Source organism: Aegilops tauschii, chromosome 5 (assembly GCF_002575655.3).
Source record: "Aegilops tauschii subsp. strangulata cultivar AL8/78 chromosome 5, Aet v6.0, whole genome shotgun sequence".
NCBI lineage: Eukaryota > Viridiplantae > Streptophyta > Magnoliopsida > Poales > Poaceae > Aegilops > Aegilops tauschii.
Window position 1 is genome coordinate 503,297,846 of NC_053039.3, and position 15,435 is coordinate 503,313,280.

Here is a 15,435-nt window from a genome sequence, read left to right on the forward strand (position 1 = left end):
CCTCGACCTCCCTCCTCCCCTCCATTCCCTCCTGACTCCTCCACCTTCCCTTCTCTCTGCAGGATCGGACGAACTCCATCATCGAGAAGAACCGGGGCGAGCTCCAGCCCTACCCACCTGCGTCCAGCGCAGGTATGCTCATCCCCTTCCCGCCCCTCTGGCTGCCGGCGTCCGCCCTCCCTCTCCCCTGTCCCCCATCTCTGATTGGCAGTGGTTATGTTGATGAATATAAGTGGTGGTTATTTCAGTGTTTATTTCAGTGAATATAAGTGGTTATGTTGCAAAACCTTCTACTTTGTAATAAAGCTCAAGTGTTTCCAACACATATTTTATATGAGGTTGCATCTATGTCAACTGTCAAGTTCAGCACTTTCATATTGTATCTCAAGCAAGTCTCATTTCTCATTATCATAAGGAGTATAGGCAATATTTACTGTCCGAATCAGAACCTATAATGCCCACATCAATTTGTTAGTTTATGTTCCAGCTTGACAGTTTGTTTGTTGAAAGCAGTGATGTTGTTAGTTTAAAGGGAGCAAGCTTTGCTGCCCATGAAATCTGTTACTCTTTAGGTCCTGGCCATGTTTGGCATGAATAACCTCCAGATAATTAATTATTGTTCGAGTAATAATAAAAAGTAGAAGTGTGATTTAGAGACGAAACCTTCGAGGAGTGACAAACCTTCGAGGTCCCTGCCAAGACCTGCCAAGACACTCAGCAACATAGCATTTAACACCATACAAAACCTTCGAGGAGTGACAAACATGGCTTGCACTGTTGCACAAGGTGGCAAACACCACTTACTAAAAATATATGAAGCAGAAAATAGTACATAGTAAAATTCATGTAGCTCCATTCAACCAAGACCCTCACTCAAAAAAGTTTCAAATGCAGCCTCTCAAGTTTGCTGCATTTGTGGCATCGGTTTGGGACACTTCATGGAGTTGTGCTGCACAATTAACTTCATGGAGAACATTAGAATTTGTGTTTAGTGAAGTAGTTAGTGTACTGTACTTGCAATAGTTTGCTTGGTCTTTCTTTGGTTTCAGTTAAGTTATTGTCAGATTTTTCTCTCCATTGCTCTGAGTGGTGCTTGTGTTTCTACTTGCAGAAATGTACCATGAGTGGTACAATCTAATTTACTACTGCTGCTATATACATCAATGCTTTACTACTAGCCCATGAGTGGTGCTTGTGTTTCTACTTGCAGAAATGTACTACTTGGGAATTTTGTCAACTTGTGATGCTACTGCTGTACCCCGAGAGGCCCTTGAGTTTGCCGAAATGTCGATTAACTTCCGTTCCAGCAAATTCAGGTACTCCATATGTCCTATTTTCAGCAAAGGTCATGCTGAAATTTTCCGTGAATTTTAGCATGACTTTGCTAAAAATAGGACATATGGGGCACTTGCGACTAATGCATGGGCCGGGGTATCTTAGTACTTAATTAAGTAGGATCAACTGCCCCTTTATTCTTGCTGCATTAAACCATAGGTGGCAATAGAGCCAAGTGATTAGGCCCAACTTAGAATTCTCCTTCCCTTTTCTTGATAGGGTGTATTATTAGAAGATACCCGTATATATCAGTCAACCTAGGGTCCCTCGGCATCGATAAACCCTAAATGATGAAAACTTAACTTAGCATTTAGGGTGCCTCAGCGTCGACAAACCCTAAATGATAAAACCAGTTCGAAGGGCGTGTTTTCACCACACTGTGGATTATCTTATTGGACCCAACAGAGATGATGTAGTTTTGAATTATGAACATAGGAAATGTCGTCATCGGACGACGAAAGTCTCCCGGGGGAGTGCGACTGGTGCCACGACGGTCGAGGTCTGTGCGACAGGCCTCACCTGGACGATGATCGGCGCTTCAGCATTAAGCTCGAGGAGACCTTCGAAGTTGAAACGGCACGCTACGACGACAAGTGTTTTTTCATAATTAAGCATGACTTCAACTATTTCAACGTGTAATTTCATCTTTTACAATTCGAGTATAGTTTATCCCATGCCATGCAAGACGCTATGTCTTGGAGAGGATGGATTTTGAAGATCATGAAAATTTTGAAACGAAGAAAATTCACCTAAGGACACATCATGATGTGGATTTTGAAGTAAATCTGTATAATGCTGAGAGCGTAACCCATTTTGGTTGCAAAAATTGGGAAGCATTTTGCAAGATGTATGGTTTTGATGAGGGTATGCTTGTCACCATGGATCTTGGTGATCCTGACATCGACCAAGACAATATGGACATTTGGGTCCTTATTGATATGCCTCCAGTTCTACCGCTATGTGAGTTTCTCAAACATAGTTAATTATTAACTAATTTATATTGTTTATTTCAAAATAGTTGACAACTTATTTCCATTGACAGCTTATTTTGATTGTTTAAAAAATGTGCGGAACATGGTAGACAAAACCCACTACACCGATGGCTCCAAGTTAACTTATCAGGAGAAAAATCATCTGGTCGGATTTTGTACTGATCTTGAGAATTACAATATCTACAATCAAACTCCTCAACATTATGGTCAATACGTGCCACTAGTGCACGTGTTGAACTACGGTAACTACCATGGAGATACCCTGGTAAGATTTTTTACTATTACGACATCCGTGCATCTTTTGCATACTTCTAAAACTAGTACATCATTGCTAACTATGAAGTTATTACTATGTTTTTCAACAGAGAATCCCAGAGGATTGTGTGCCTCATTTGATGTATCGGAATGGCAGCCTTCATGTTTTGAACTTATATCCAGGTCATCCTACGAATCTCAACTGTCCATACCATATTTCTAGAAGAAGTGGAGACATGCTAATCAGAGAATGGAAAAAATGTATGGACAGTCGTAAGGAGGTTCTTGGAAGCAAAAGGAAGCGCCGTGCAAGAATTGGAGACAGGATGATCTCCATTCTCCATAATGGAGAGTCAGGGTCTATATTGTTTTATGCTATTTTGCCTTAAATAGGGTATTTAGGTCTTGCCTAATACTGATGATCATGTGCTAAGAACAATTAAGTAGGGTTGGTTCGATGACTATCAGGATGATGATCGTATGACTTGTTATTAATAACGAGTAGAAGTTGTATGATGATGATTAGTAGGACTTGTTAGGATTAGTATTACTTTCGACAAACTCGCTACTCGCGGTCTCGAGACTTGTAATGTTCTATCTTTGTTCGGTCTTTTGAATTCGGAGACTAATATGATGAATTGTATTCGGAGACTAATCTTCTATTGTATTCGATGAATCTGCTGTTGCTGTGTGGTGCTGTTTATATTCTGTCAAATAATATATTTTGTAATCTGTGCAAATATCAGAAAAGAAAAAAATCCCTAATATACATACTAATGGCGCATCACCCCAACGTGCGCCATTAGTATGCCAAAGGATACTAATGACGCATCACCCAGCAGTGCGCCATTAGTATGGCAAAGCACATGGGTAAATACGGCCCCCTGGGAGGCATACTAATGGCGCACCGTGGCCTATACTAATGGCGCACTGCCTGGTGCGCCATTAGTATACCAGATACTAATGGCGCACCAGTGGTGCGCCATTAGTAAAAAATACTAGTGGCGTGGTACTAGTGGCGCACCAATAGTGCGCCATTAGTAGGCAAAACTGGTGCGCCACTAGTAGGCCTTTTTCTAGTTGTGATAATTCTAGCATAACCGATCAACGGACAACCAAAAGATACAGTTTCAATCAGACAGTACCGTAACATATGATTAAAAAACTTAATTAAACGGAAAAAGGCGGAGGAAATCACCATTTCCTCGCCGCCCCCTTCCCCTTGCGGTTGGCGTTGCTGCTTTGGCCTTAGGTGTAGGCATGGGCCGCCGGAGGGTCATCGTCTTTGTCATCGGAGGTTGATCCATCGTGGAGTCGTCCGACGGCTTCATGTGACCTCCGGCAAGCCTCGGAGCAAGCGCTCGTGCTCCTGGGCGTGCCTCCTCGACTTCACCGACGCCACGCGCTCCGGCAACTCGATTGCGAGCCGGAGCGCTTTGGCGTTCTTCCGCCGCAGCAGCCACACATCCGTCTCCGCCTTTGTAGGGACCACCGGAGGACTGACACGATTAGCACGTCCTCGGGATCGACCGGCGTGCTAGTGCCTGGCGTCTCGTCGCCGCGTTGCGCGCCGCCATGGCCTTCCTCGGCGCCGGCGAGGCACAAGCACCTAACGGTGCTCGTGGACGCCCTCCGGAGATATAATGGATGTGGTGGCGGCGGGACGGCGTACCTGGAGTGGAGCGGAGCGGGTGGCGCTCCCACCAGTGCTGCGCGCCGGACGGGAGGGCCCAGCAATGTCGCCGACACTGCGACGGCGGGCGAAGGGGGACGACGCGTCGCTCGTGAGCTGTCTTCGCCTGCTACCGCCCTGATCTAGATGGGAGCGGCGCAAAGCAATGCGGAGAGCGACCCCATCGACGTTGCTCTCGTCGCCGCTGTAGCCGGCCCACTGTGATCATCCGCCATGGATTGGAAGCGGAGAGGAAAAGACAGACTGGGAAGAGGAGAGGACGGATAGAGTGGAGTGTACTGAGCAGACTGCAGTCTAGGGTTCATTGGAGGGGATATTTGTGGGGTCGGGAGTGGATCACTGACGATGGGTGATGCGCCCGGGCCGCCCCATATCCGCCTCATATTTGGGCTAGATATGAGGGGCGCCGGACAGCCAGCTCATTTGAGAATGGTTTGAGGCGCCCGGATGGGTCGGCTCTTTGTGACCGGTCAGCCCGGCCAGGCGTTTGAGATAGGTTTAAGGCCCCCGGCTGTAGATCCTCTTACATGATCTTGACTGTCCCGCCATCACAGGACAGGAATATGCATTGCATAAAGTACATGACTGACTGATGAATATGTTTCTGATTTTTTCATCCAACGAAACCTTCGTTTTCTTTGTCAGTACGATAGAGCGGCCGTAGCAAAGCACGGCTTTCACTTCTAGTTTGAATGATTCGGTAGGCTTAGAGTATTTTGGACAGATAAACTTCTCTAATCGAAAATATGCTCGCTGTCACTTGTCGGGCGTCACACCGCTTTTGAAATTGCTCTTAAAACGTGAGGAATCTAAAAAATTGTTCAATATGATGAAGTTGCCCCTAATCGATAGCTTTCCAACGACACATCATGGTCAGACGAACGGTTAAACAAACTGGATAAAAAACAGTAAAAAAAGGCGTACAGTTTTTTCCGACGAGAAGTTCACTCGTCTCAGTATTGCAGTGCTCTTGCTTAAAAATGTCGGTAGGCTTGGAGTATTTTGGACAGTAAAACTTCTCTAACCAGAAGTCTTGACATAAGTAGTATCAACTTGGTAGACAACGTCACACGTACATCAAAACGAGGTTTGGCTTCAACAGGACATGGAGATGAGATGCGTGTGGTAGCTATTCCCGAAAACTGAAGCCTGTGCAAGTAGGACTACAGTGATACCCGAAAACCGACAAAGGTGCACATAGGACCACAGGCACCTTTGGGAGTGTCCACGTGCACCAACTTACCGCCGTTCACCCAAGCTACCCCGCCCAATCTATAAAAGCCGGCGGTGCCCGTGCTCTAGTGCACCATACATGCATACACCTAAACCTACGGATAGCATGCAGCAGGCCAGCCAGCAGCAGCTTGGTACGTCTCGTCCTCTTCACTTCACTTGTCTCTCTTCTCAGCTCTGCTTCCTTCCCTAGCTTTGCCATGTTTCACTTGGCTGAAGAATGCATCGCTAGCTAGGCTCTATCTATCTCTTCAAGTATTTATTCTGCCGGGTTCAGCCTAAGAATGGCGTGCTTATGAGTTATGATTGCCTCGTCAGTACGTATTATTAATTTCAGTTGTCTTAATCATTTGTACTTTCAACTGTCAGCAACAGCAGCAGTAGGTGACAAGATGAAGACGAGCATGCTCCTGTGCATTGTCACACTAGTCTCGTCAGCAGCTGCCGCTTTCCTTCCGACGACGGAAGCGGCCAACGTGCTGAAGACGCAGACGTTCCTGTCCCCGCCCTTCTTCCTCCGCCCCGGCGGCGTCGCCAACAAGTGGTACTACGACGTGGACTTCCCCCGCGGCCACGTGGCGATCAAGAGCTTCAACGGCGACGTCGTCGACGAGGCCGGCGCCCCGGTCCCGCTCCACGAGACCTACCTCCACCACTGGCTCGTCTCGCCCTACTACGGCGGCCCAAGCACGATCCCCATCACCAACTCCGGCCCCTGCAAGGACTTGCTGGGCCAGTACTTCGGGCTGGGCTCCGAGACCCGGCGAACGGCCACGTGGGTGCCCGACCCGTACGGCATCGAGATCGGCGCCGGCGCCCCGGCCGGGTACGAGGAGCGCTGGCTCATCAACGTGCACGCCATCGACACGCGCGGCGCCGCCGACAAGCTCGCCTGCACCGAGTGCAGGTGCGATGCGTACAACGTCACCGTCGACGAGACCGGCAACCGCATCGGGAACGGCTACGTCGGCGGGATACACTGCTGCTACGACAGCTTACGGTGCAGGGTGGAGGACGCGTTCGCCAACAATGGCGAGCCGCCGCGGAAGCTGTTCCTCCGGTACACCGTGTCGTGGCTTGACTGGAGCGACGCCGTCGTTGTGCCGGTGAGGATCTACATTCTTGATGTCACCGATACGGCTCTCTTCGATGGAAGCCCCAAGCCTTATTGCAAGGTTTGTATATGTCTACTCTCTCTCTTCCTAGTCTCTATATCTCATATTAGCTACTACGTACTTAAATATAGGTCTTTTCAGTGATTTTAACACGGACTACTTACGAAGTAGGCTGTTCAAGCATTAACAATTGTTGAAAAATGGCTGGCTTTACAGATAGAGTATCGTGTGGACGAATGCAACTCAAATGACCGAGCGAGTAACAACTGCGTCGACATGAAGACGACCAAAGAAATGGTGTCCCATGGAGGCGACGTCGTCTACGCCGTCGCTCACCTGCATAGAGGTGGCCTCGGTTCCTCGTTGCACGGCCAGGTATATATGTCACCTATTCATAAATGAGTGAATTGTAGAATTCATCGACATTAAAGGTTCAGCTGCACCGGCCACACACTGGGAGGGAGTGGTCGCCGGCGTCCACCACCGGACTAGAGGAGCTGATTGCTTTTTTAGGGGTTTTTTTTGCAAAATAAAAATGTATCAGGATGTATTAGTCTTTATTTTTTTGCCACACCATCCTGTTCAGAGGGAACCATCTGTCATAATCACGCTCAAAACAGCCTAAGCCACGGACTAGTGTTTTTGCAAAAAAATATAGCCTTAGAATTAGTGATTTTTGGCACAATTCCGTTACAATTCACTCATTCATACAACCATACTCTATTTCTAGCTTTGGAATGGATCGAGTGCATGAATTCTCATCTGAAAGAAATTAAACGCAAGAAAGACTCAAATCTTATTATCAGGACGGCCGCCTGCTCTGCAAGTCCATGCCAATCTACGGCACGGGGCAGGAAGCCGGGAACGAGGAGGGATACGTCGTCGGCATGTCGACGTGCTATCCGGAGCCGGGTACGGTGAAGGTAAGCGACGGGGAGGTGCTGACCATGGTCTCCAACTACAGCAGCGAGCGGCAGCATACGGGGGTCATGGGCCACTTCTACATCCTTGTGGCAGATCATCAGGAGCAGGCTCTCAACAAACCGACCCTTTGCTTCAGCTTCCCATACTCATGTGAGCTAATAGCTAATTTTTTTGATTTGGTTCTATCTCATCTTGCAATTTGAAATAAGCCGCATGTCTTTTGCACTGACATGGTTTCCTTGCTCGTTGTTTTCTTCTTCTTCCGAATACTATTGCAGGGTGCCTCCCGGCATGGATGTGGAGCAACCAGATGTGAGAGAAGCGCATATATGCTTACAGCGAGTTATACAAATCGTTTCCGTATAAGAAAATAAGGCATGCTTATTAGAGCATGAATCCGCTATGTCACTATGTGTGTGTAATTTGCATGGATGTGGAGTAATGTTGTGTTGTGTGAGGTCCGGGGTGGTAGCTCCAATGCCACTAGTAGCAGGCCGCAGCTAGCTGAGATAATAGCATTTGTATGTATGGCTAAATTCGAATAGCCCTTTCGGCCGGATTGAAGGTGTGTGACTATAAATGATACCGCTAAGTAGTAAGGTTTGCTGGTCTCGTCCGTCTCTCTACACTTTCTGTTTTTCTTTTTGTGGCCTTGTAGGCACGTTGGCACAGCCGTTTCCATTTGTCTTTTACAGGCTTAATTAATACTCCATTCGTTTCAAAATAAGTGTTCTCAATTTTGTACTACTAACTTTAGCTTGTGTTAATAGCCCTAGCTTGTTATTAGTCGTACTGCCCGATGAATGCATGCTGATACGACGGAGAAAGTGGCAACATTAGTTTTGGCTATTCGTGTTTTCCTGTCAATGAACAGGAACAAATTAAATGGTCAACAGTTCTTTTCTAGATCAATCTCACTATCTCAGGATGTGATACAGTTGTACGAGGGATAGCAATAGAGGTAAATACACTAGAAGTCACAGAACTTGCATGCAACGTTCAGTTTAGTGCATAAATTTGTAAAATACGTGTTTCTGGTCATCTAACTTGTCATCTCGTTCATATACGGTGCTTCCAACCGTATCCCTACGGGTACCAACGTGGCAGGGCCACCGTCAGTGGCTGAGGCTGTTTTTTTTTGTAAGAAAGGACCCATACATTCTATTTATTTTTACACAAAAAATCCTCAAAGAAAATGAAAGAAGCTGCAGCGCATGATGGGATTCAAACCGAGGAGCTAGCACGATCCGCCTAGCATAGAGAGCCACTAGACCAACTAACAGTTGACGCTTCCTCAAAAAAAATCTAACAGTTGACGCTAAAATGCACAGTTAAAGCTATTTAACACGTACTGCATAAATAAAAATAGAAATTAAAACGACAAAAGGGCTTGCTGAAAAGGGAAAGCCCCAGTTTGATACTATGGCATCGTGTACAAGTGCCAACCATCAGGCCACAACGACACTTAGTAACATAAACAAATTTTATCTTGTGTATTGTTTTTTCTATGTAAGATAGATTTGATTTTAGTTTATCAGTGATAAATAGAGATAAAAATGATAAAAGTGCTATGTATTGTATAGTATAAAATTTATGTATTCCAATGGCAGCGAGCTATGTTTAATTTTTTTACGCAAAGATAGATCTATTTTTGAACATAGTACCTAACTTTTAATATATATTCCCGCAAAAATAGTGCAGAATGAATGAATGCAAATTCTTTTGGACAAACCAACGAAATTTTTGGTTGATTTTTTAAAATTCTAAAATCTGGATAAAGGAAATAAAATGTAGAATGAATATACGTAAATTCTTTTGGACAAATCAACAAAAAATTTGTTTGAATTCGAATAATTCTAAATTTAAATATTTATATAAAAGGAAATATAGAGCACAGTGAGTGTACGTATGTTTTCGGATAAATAAACTCAATTTATGTTTGAACTCGAATAAATGTAAATTTAAAAATCTAGATAAAAGAACATACAGTGCAGAATGGATGTACATAAATTATTCTGGACAAATCAAATATTTTTTGTTTGAATTCGAAAAAATTTAAATTTAAATCTAGATAAAAGGAAATATAGTGTAGAATGAATGTACGTCCTCGAGCCGGAGGTCTGAACTTTTTCATAATAGTAGTCCAGGTAACTTTGGTTTTAGTAATGAAAAAATTCGGACAAATCAATGGAAATTTTGTCTGAATTCAAATAATTTTAAATTAATAATCTAGATAAGAGAAAATATAGTTCAGAATGTGTACTTTTACACTTTGATATATGTGTTAGTAGTCTCAAATAAACGTGAAGTAACATTAGGTGGTTGGTTAGGACGCCCGCTTTAGTGCAACAGGTCGCCGGTTTGAAGTGGGGTTTCCCTTTTTCCTGGTTTGATTTTTTCTTTAATTCGTATGGTCTATGTTATATAAAGCAAATTGTATACATTTAATGTAAAACTTCAGCTGGTCGAGTGGCTGTCTATCCTGGGCGAATCACAGCAGGTCGTGGGTTTCAAATCCCACAAACGTTCCAACGTTTTCCATTTATTCAGAATTTTTTACGTAAATAAATAAAATACAAGGGCGAAATCTAAAAAGTGCATGCAGATTACCACCATCTCAGCCACTGACAGTGGGCCCCTCCATGTGGCATGCATAGGGATACGACTGGCGTAGAAAGCACCGTATATAAACAAGAGGACAAGTCAGATGACCAGAAACACGTATTTTACAAATTTATGCACTAAACTGAACGTTGCGTGCAAGTTATGTGACTTCTAGTGTATTTACCTCAATAGCAGCGCTCCACTCTATTATTACGGATTTCGAGTAGGTCATGCGCACTAGCTATATACCGACATTAAATTATGTTGGACTGTGATAACGTCCGTGATTGTATCGAACGATTCATTCACTAGTACTGACTACGATCGTTTTTTTAATACAAAACCGAACGCCTTGAGCTGATTCTTTCTTAATTCTTGCATGCATGCATATAGGATGAAAATGATGATGTTAGTGAAGGTTCCACTAAATTCAAAAATTCAAAATGTTTTATAGCTCAAACCATCACTCTGATTCAAAAACCATTTTCACATAAAAGAATCATCACAACGACACATTCGAAACTAGATCTCATGTCAATATGTTTCGAAGACTTTTTTTCGGGTCAAAAGTTACCAGACCTAGGAAAAGTAAGTTACTTCCTTCTTCTAGGAGTATCACATCTGTGGTTCATAAGTTATCATCCTTTTTTACATAGCAATGATCGGGACATAAAAATGGTCCATCCAACCTTTTCCTCACATGCATGCAAGTGCTCGAGAGGATGAAAAAACTGATGTCATCATAGATTCTCCATATTTTAGAATTTCAAAATATTTTGTAGCTCACACCATTGTTTTGATTGAAACACCATTTTCATATAAAATTCCGTTGCGATGAGACCTTTGAAACTAGATCCATGTTTGGTATATTTTGACGATATATAGTTTTGGGCCAAAAGTTACCATGTTAAGTATATTGCCATATTATTAGCTATGTTATGCATATATTGCCATACTATTTACACAGAAATTATCAGGGTACGTTTTTCAATAACTTTTTCCACCGATCAAAAAGTTACCGAGGTGCTCATAGTAAGTTATCAGGTCTGTGGTTTGTATATCAATATGTTGTTTACACAAGTTAGCCGGGTACGTTTTCAACAACTTTTTCAACGTGTCAAAAGTTTACCATGGTGTTTGGACTAAGTTATCAGGTCTGCCGTGCGCATTTAGCTGAGATACGAGGAGGCCTCCAGCGTTGTTGACGCTGGGTTAGTGCCGGCGATGGGCGTCGTGAGGTAGTTCAGGGCATATCTTGTCACATGTGGTAGTGTAGACCCCGTATTTTAGAGTGCCGCTGAAGCCTGCTGGCGAGCTTGCCGGGAGGCCCGTGCTGACCTGTCCTGGTGTGTCATTACGGGGTTGGTGTATAGCTGTGTCGTGGCGGCCACTGGCCCTCACACTGGAGGCTCGCAAGTGGCGGCCTCTGTCGTGGCTGTCGTACGCAGCACATTCGTGGTCTGCTCAATCATTATGATCTGATGAAGGAAAATCGCATGCGAGGACTCCGACTAGGACGCCCCCCTGGTTGGTGGAGTCATTGGCCTCTAAGCTTGGAGAAGATCCCAATTCTCCACAGAGATCGGAGTAGGATACCTCGCGAATGGGCTGGAGGCCAGCGTTTTCATCCTCGTTTGTGAGGCAAAGTGGTGTCATGTCGCCCTCTTCGCTGTCCAAGGCCGAGGTGATGCTGATTGCGTCGGCACCTTCGTGAGTTTTGGGGTCGGTGCCGAGGCAATCCTCCGGCGTTTGGACAAGGAGACAAATGCCGCAGACCATCACGACCAACTGGATCATCGGTGCGAACTCTGACCGGTGAGTAGGACGGAGGAAATTCGTGGGTCCCGTCAAGCCTGAGGTCGGTGCACGTCTCCCTGATCGAGCGTGACGATCACACCTCTGGAGAACCTGAGATGACGGGGCTGGTTGGTCGGCTGATGTCGACCCGGCCTGCCTCGTCAACGACGAACATCAATGAGTCAAAGGTCAGGCTCTCTCCCGGTGGTAGGCCGCCGAAAGCAAAAAAAAAAAGATCTGATCCAAGATCAGTGTCCAGTCGGTGGCCCGTTCACACGAGGGGTTTATCTAGGATCGGGCCTCCGGAGAGTAATACCCTACATCATGCTGGTTTTCATTACTCATGGTAGAGGGATACCTCGTGCAAGGGGTTACAATTGTGTATGAGATTGCTACCAAGAATTTGCTATTTGTGTGTCAATGATGAATGAGGACCCTAGGCCTCCCATTATATACGCATTGATAACCCACAAGTATAGGGGGTCGCAACAGTTTTCAAGGATAGAGTATTCAACCCAAATTTATAGATTCTACACAAGGGGAGCCAAAGAATATTTGCAAGTATTAGCAGTTGAGTTGTCAATTCAACCACACCTGGAGATTAAGTATCTGCAGCAAAGTGATCAATAGCACAGTAATATGATAATTTTGATAGCAGTGGTAACAGTAACAGTAACGGTAACAGTGATAGCAATGATTTTATAGCAAGCGTAACAGTAACATCAACAGTAGTAACTTTGCAACAACAATATGTGGAAAACTCGTAGGCATTGGATTGGTGGATTCGTTAGATGATATTCATCATATAACAGTCATAACCTAGGGCGATACAAAACTAGCTCCAGTTCATAAATATATTGTAGGCATGTATTCCGTAAATAGTCATACGTGCTTATGGAAAAGAACTTGCATGACATATTTTGTCCTACCCTCCCGTGACAGCGGGGTCCATAAGGAAACTAAGGGATATTCAGTTCTCCTTTTAATAGAGAATCAGAACAAAGCATTAACATATGGTGAATGCATGGACTCCTCAAACTCCGGTCATCACCAGAAAGTATCCCAATTACTGTCACATCGGGGCTTACGGATCATAACACTTAATAGGTGAATACAACTTACAAGATCAGATCTAGATCATAGATATAATGGTGAAAACTTAAACGGTTCAGATCTGAAATAATGGCACTCGGGCCCTACTGACAAACATTAAGCAGAGCAAAGTCATAACAACATCAATCTCAGAACATAGTGGATACTAGGGATCGAGCCCTAACAAAACTAACTCGATTATATGATGAATCTCATCCAACTCCTCGCCGACCAGCGATCCTATGAAGGAATTACTCACTCTCGGTGGGGAGCATCATGAATTGGTGATGAAGGAGGGTTGGTGACGACGAAGATCGAAGATTCCCCTCTCAGGAGCCCCGAACGGGCTCCAGATATGGCCTCCCGATGAAGAACAGGAGGCGGCAGCGGCTCCGTATCGTGAAACGTGATGAAACTTCCTCTCCCATTTTTTCCCTCCGAAAATAGGAATTTATAGTGTTGGAATTAGGGTCTGCAGGGCCACGAGGTGGGCACAAGCCACCATGGTGCGCTAGAGGGGGGCGCCCTGGTGACTTGTGCCCAGCCAGGGGCCCCCTCCGGTGGTTCTTGGCTCAAGTATTTTTATATATTCTGAAATAATTCTCTAAAAAGTTTCGTCGAATTCCGAGAACTTTTATTTCTGCACAAAAACAACACCAAGGTAGTTCTGCTGAAAACAGCGTCAGTCCGGGTTAGTTTCATCAAAATCATGCAAATTAGAGTCCAAAACAAGGGCAAAAGCGTTAGCATGAAAAGTAGATACGACGGAGACGTATCACGCATCACAGGTCTAGGTTTTACACGGTGCATGCAATCTAGAGCGTTGCCGCCTCCTAGTCTTGGAGACCACGAAGGTCGTCTTCGCCTCCTAGGGTTAGATCCTCGCATTCGGCCTAGCGAGCCCCTTGTAGTCTGATGAGGCCAGACTCCCTACCGGTAGCTACCCTTGGTATAGGACCCCGTCAGACACGTGAGTGCGTCCTTGGGATCGACCAACGCGCGCTAGTGACCGGCGCCTCGTCGGCGCGTCAGCCACCGCCATGGCCTCGCTCGCATGTTGCCGCTCGTGCCATCCGGCGCGCGCGTCCATCTCGGGCGCCCTCGATCGGCCCGGTGCCGGCGAGGGCACAAGCACCCAACGGTGCCTTTGGACGTCCTCCGGAGGTACAATGGATGTGGTGTCGGCAGGACGACGTACCTGGAGTGGGGCGGAGCGGGCCGCGCACCCTCCGGTGTAGTGGGTCGGGCGGGAGGGCCCGACAACATTGTCCGCATTACGACGGCGGGCGAAGGGGGACAACACGTCGCTCCATGAGCTGCCTCCTCTGTTGTCGCCCTGATCTAGACGGTGGTAGCGCCAAAAAACGTGGAGAGCGACCGGATCGACGTTGCTCGCGTCGCCGCTGGAGCCAGACCCGCTGCGATCATCCGCCATGGAAGCGGAGAGAAAAAATAGATTGGGAAGAGGAGAGGACGGAAAGAGTGGAGTGGACTTACCAGACTATAGTCTAGGGTTCGTCAGATGGGATTTTTTTGGGTCGGGGTGGGCCAGGCTGACGTGGCGGATGCGGCCGGGCGTGCCCTGGACGCCCCATATTTGGGTTGTATATGAGAGGCGTCGGACACCCAGGGTGTTTGAGGACGGTTTGAGGCGCCCGGGTGGGTTGGTTTTTCTTGGCCGGTGAGCCCACTTGGGCACTGAGGCGGGTTTAAGGCCCCCGGGTGTAGATGCTCTTACACGATCTTGACTGTACTGCCATCACAGGACAGGGATATGCAGTGCATAAAGTACATGACTCGCTGATGAATAACTCGATGATGTATATGTTTATGAGTTTTCTATCAACCAAACCTTAGTTTTTTTTGTCAGTGTGATGGAGCGGCCATAGCAAAGCTCGGCTTCCCCTTCTAGTTTTAATGAATAGCAGGCGGAACACACGGCGGCAAGCTGCCCGGTGGCTCCTGCCGCGCGTGCATGTATGTTATTTTCTATTTTAAGATGAGAAAAGGAATGTCAATGGGTTTGATGTCAAGCAGGTTGCAATGATTTATATAGAAGAATCCTTTTCATACAGCCAGTAATCATTTAATCACTGTGTTGACACCAGATTTTGGCATGGTACAAAATGCAATCAAGATGGCTTCAAATGAAGAAAGGATCTACATGAAAAAGTTCCGTATTGTCGGCATGAACATCTTTGAAGTTTGGGCATCGCTATTTGATCTCATCTCGAGGGCCGAAACTATACTCAAAGTACTCAGATTTTGTATTCAGAGTAGTATTCGGCTAATTAAGCATTCAAGATGGCCTCATATGAAAAAACGTCCTACACGAGTTGTCTTGGTCTCATTGAAACTGTCGATTTTGATATAAAATCGTTCCAATCCGAGCTCG

The 15,435-nt window shown here is 45.7% G+C and overlaps 1 protein-coding gene across 2 annotated transcripts; it reads left to right on the top strand.

Annotated features, from left to right (window-relative positions):
• Positions 1-5,596: 5,596 nt before the first annotated feature.
• On the top strand, positions 5,597-8,159 carry LOC109759147 (uncharacterized). 2 transcript variants are annotated; one of them, XM_020317980.3, is made up of 5 exons: positions 5,597-5,642; positions 5,878-6,683; positions 6,840-6,998; positions 7,430-7,697; positions 7,826-8,159. In XM_020317980.3, the coding sequence occupies exons 1-5, from the start codon at positions 5,615-5,617 to the stop codon at positions 7,861-7,863; spliced, it is 1,299 nt and encodes a 432-aa protein (XP_020173569.1). In that variant the 5' UTR covers positions 5,597-5,614; the 3' UTR covers positions 7,864-8,159. The 2 variants fall into 2 exon arrangements, with proteins under 2 accessions (XP_020173569.1, XP_020173570.1); XM_020317981.3 differs by having other exon boundaries at positions 5,603-5,642; positions 5,884-6,683.
• Positions 8,160-15,435: the final 7,276 nt, after the last annotated feature.

Coding starts and splice junctions, on each gene's coding strand:
- LOC109759147 (XM_020317980.3), top strand. CDS start 5,615: ATGCAGCAGGCCAGCCAGCAGCAGCTTG. Junction 5,643..5,877: donor GGCCAGCCAGCAGCAGCTTG/GTACGTCTCGTC, acceptor TTCAACTGTCAG/CAACAGCAGCAGTAGGTGAC. Junction 6,684..6,839: donor GCCCCAAGCCTTATTGCAAG/GTTTGTATATGT, acceptor CTGGCTTTACAG/ATAGAGTATCGTGTGGACGA.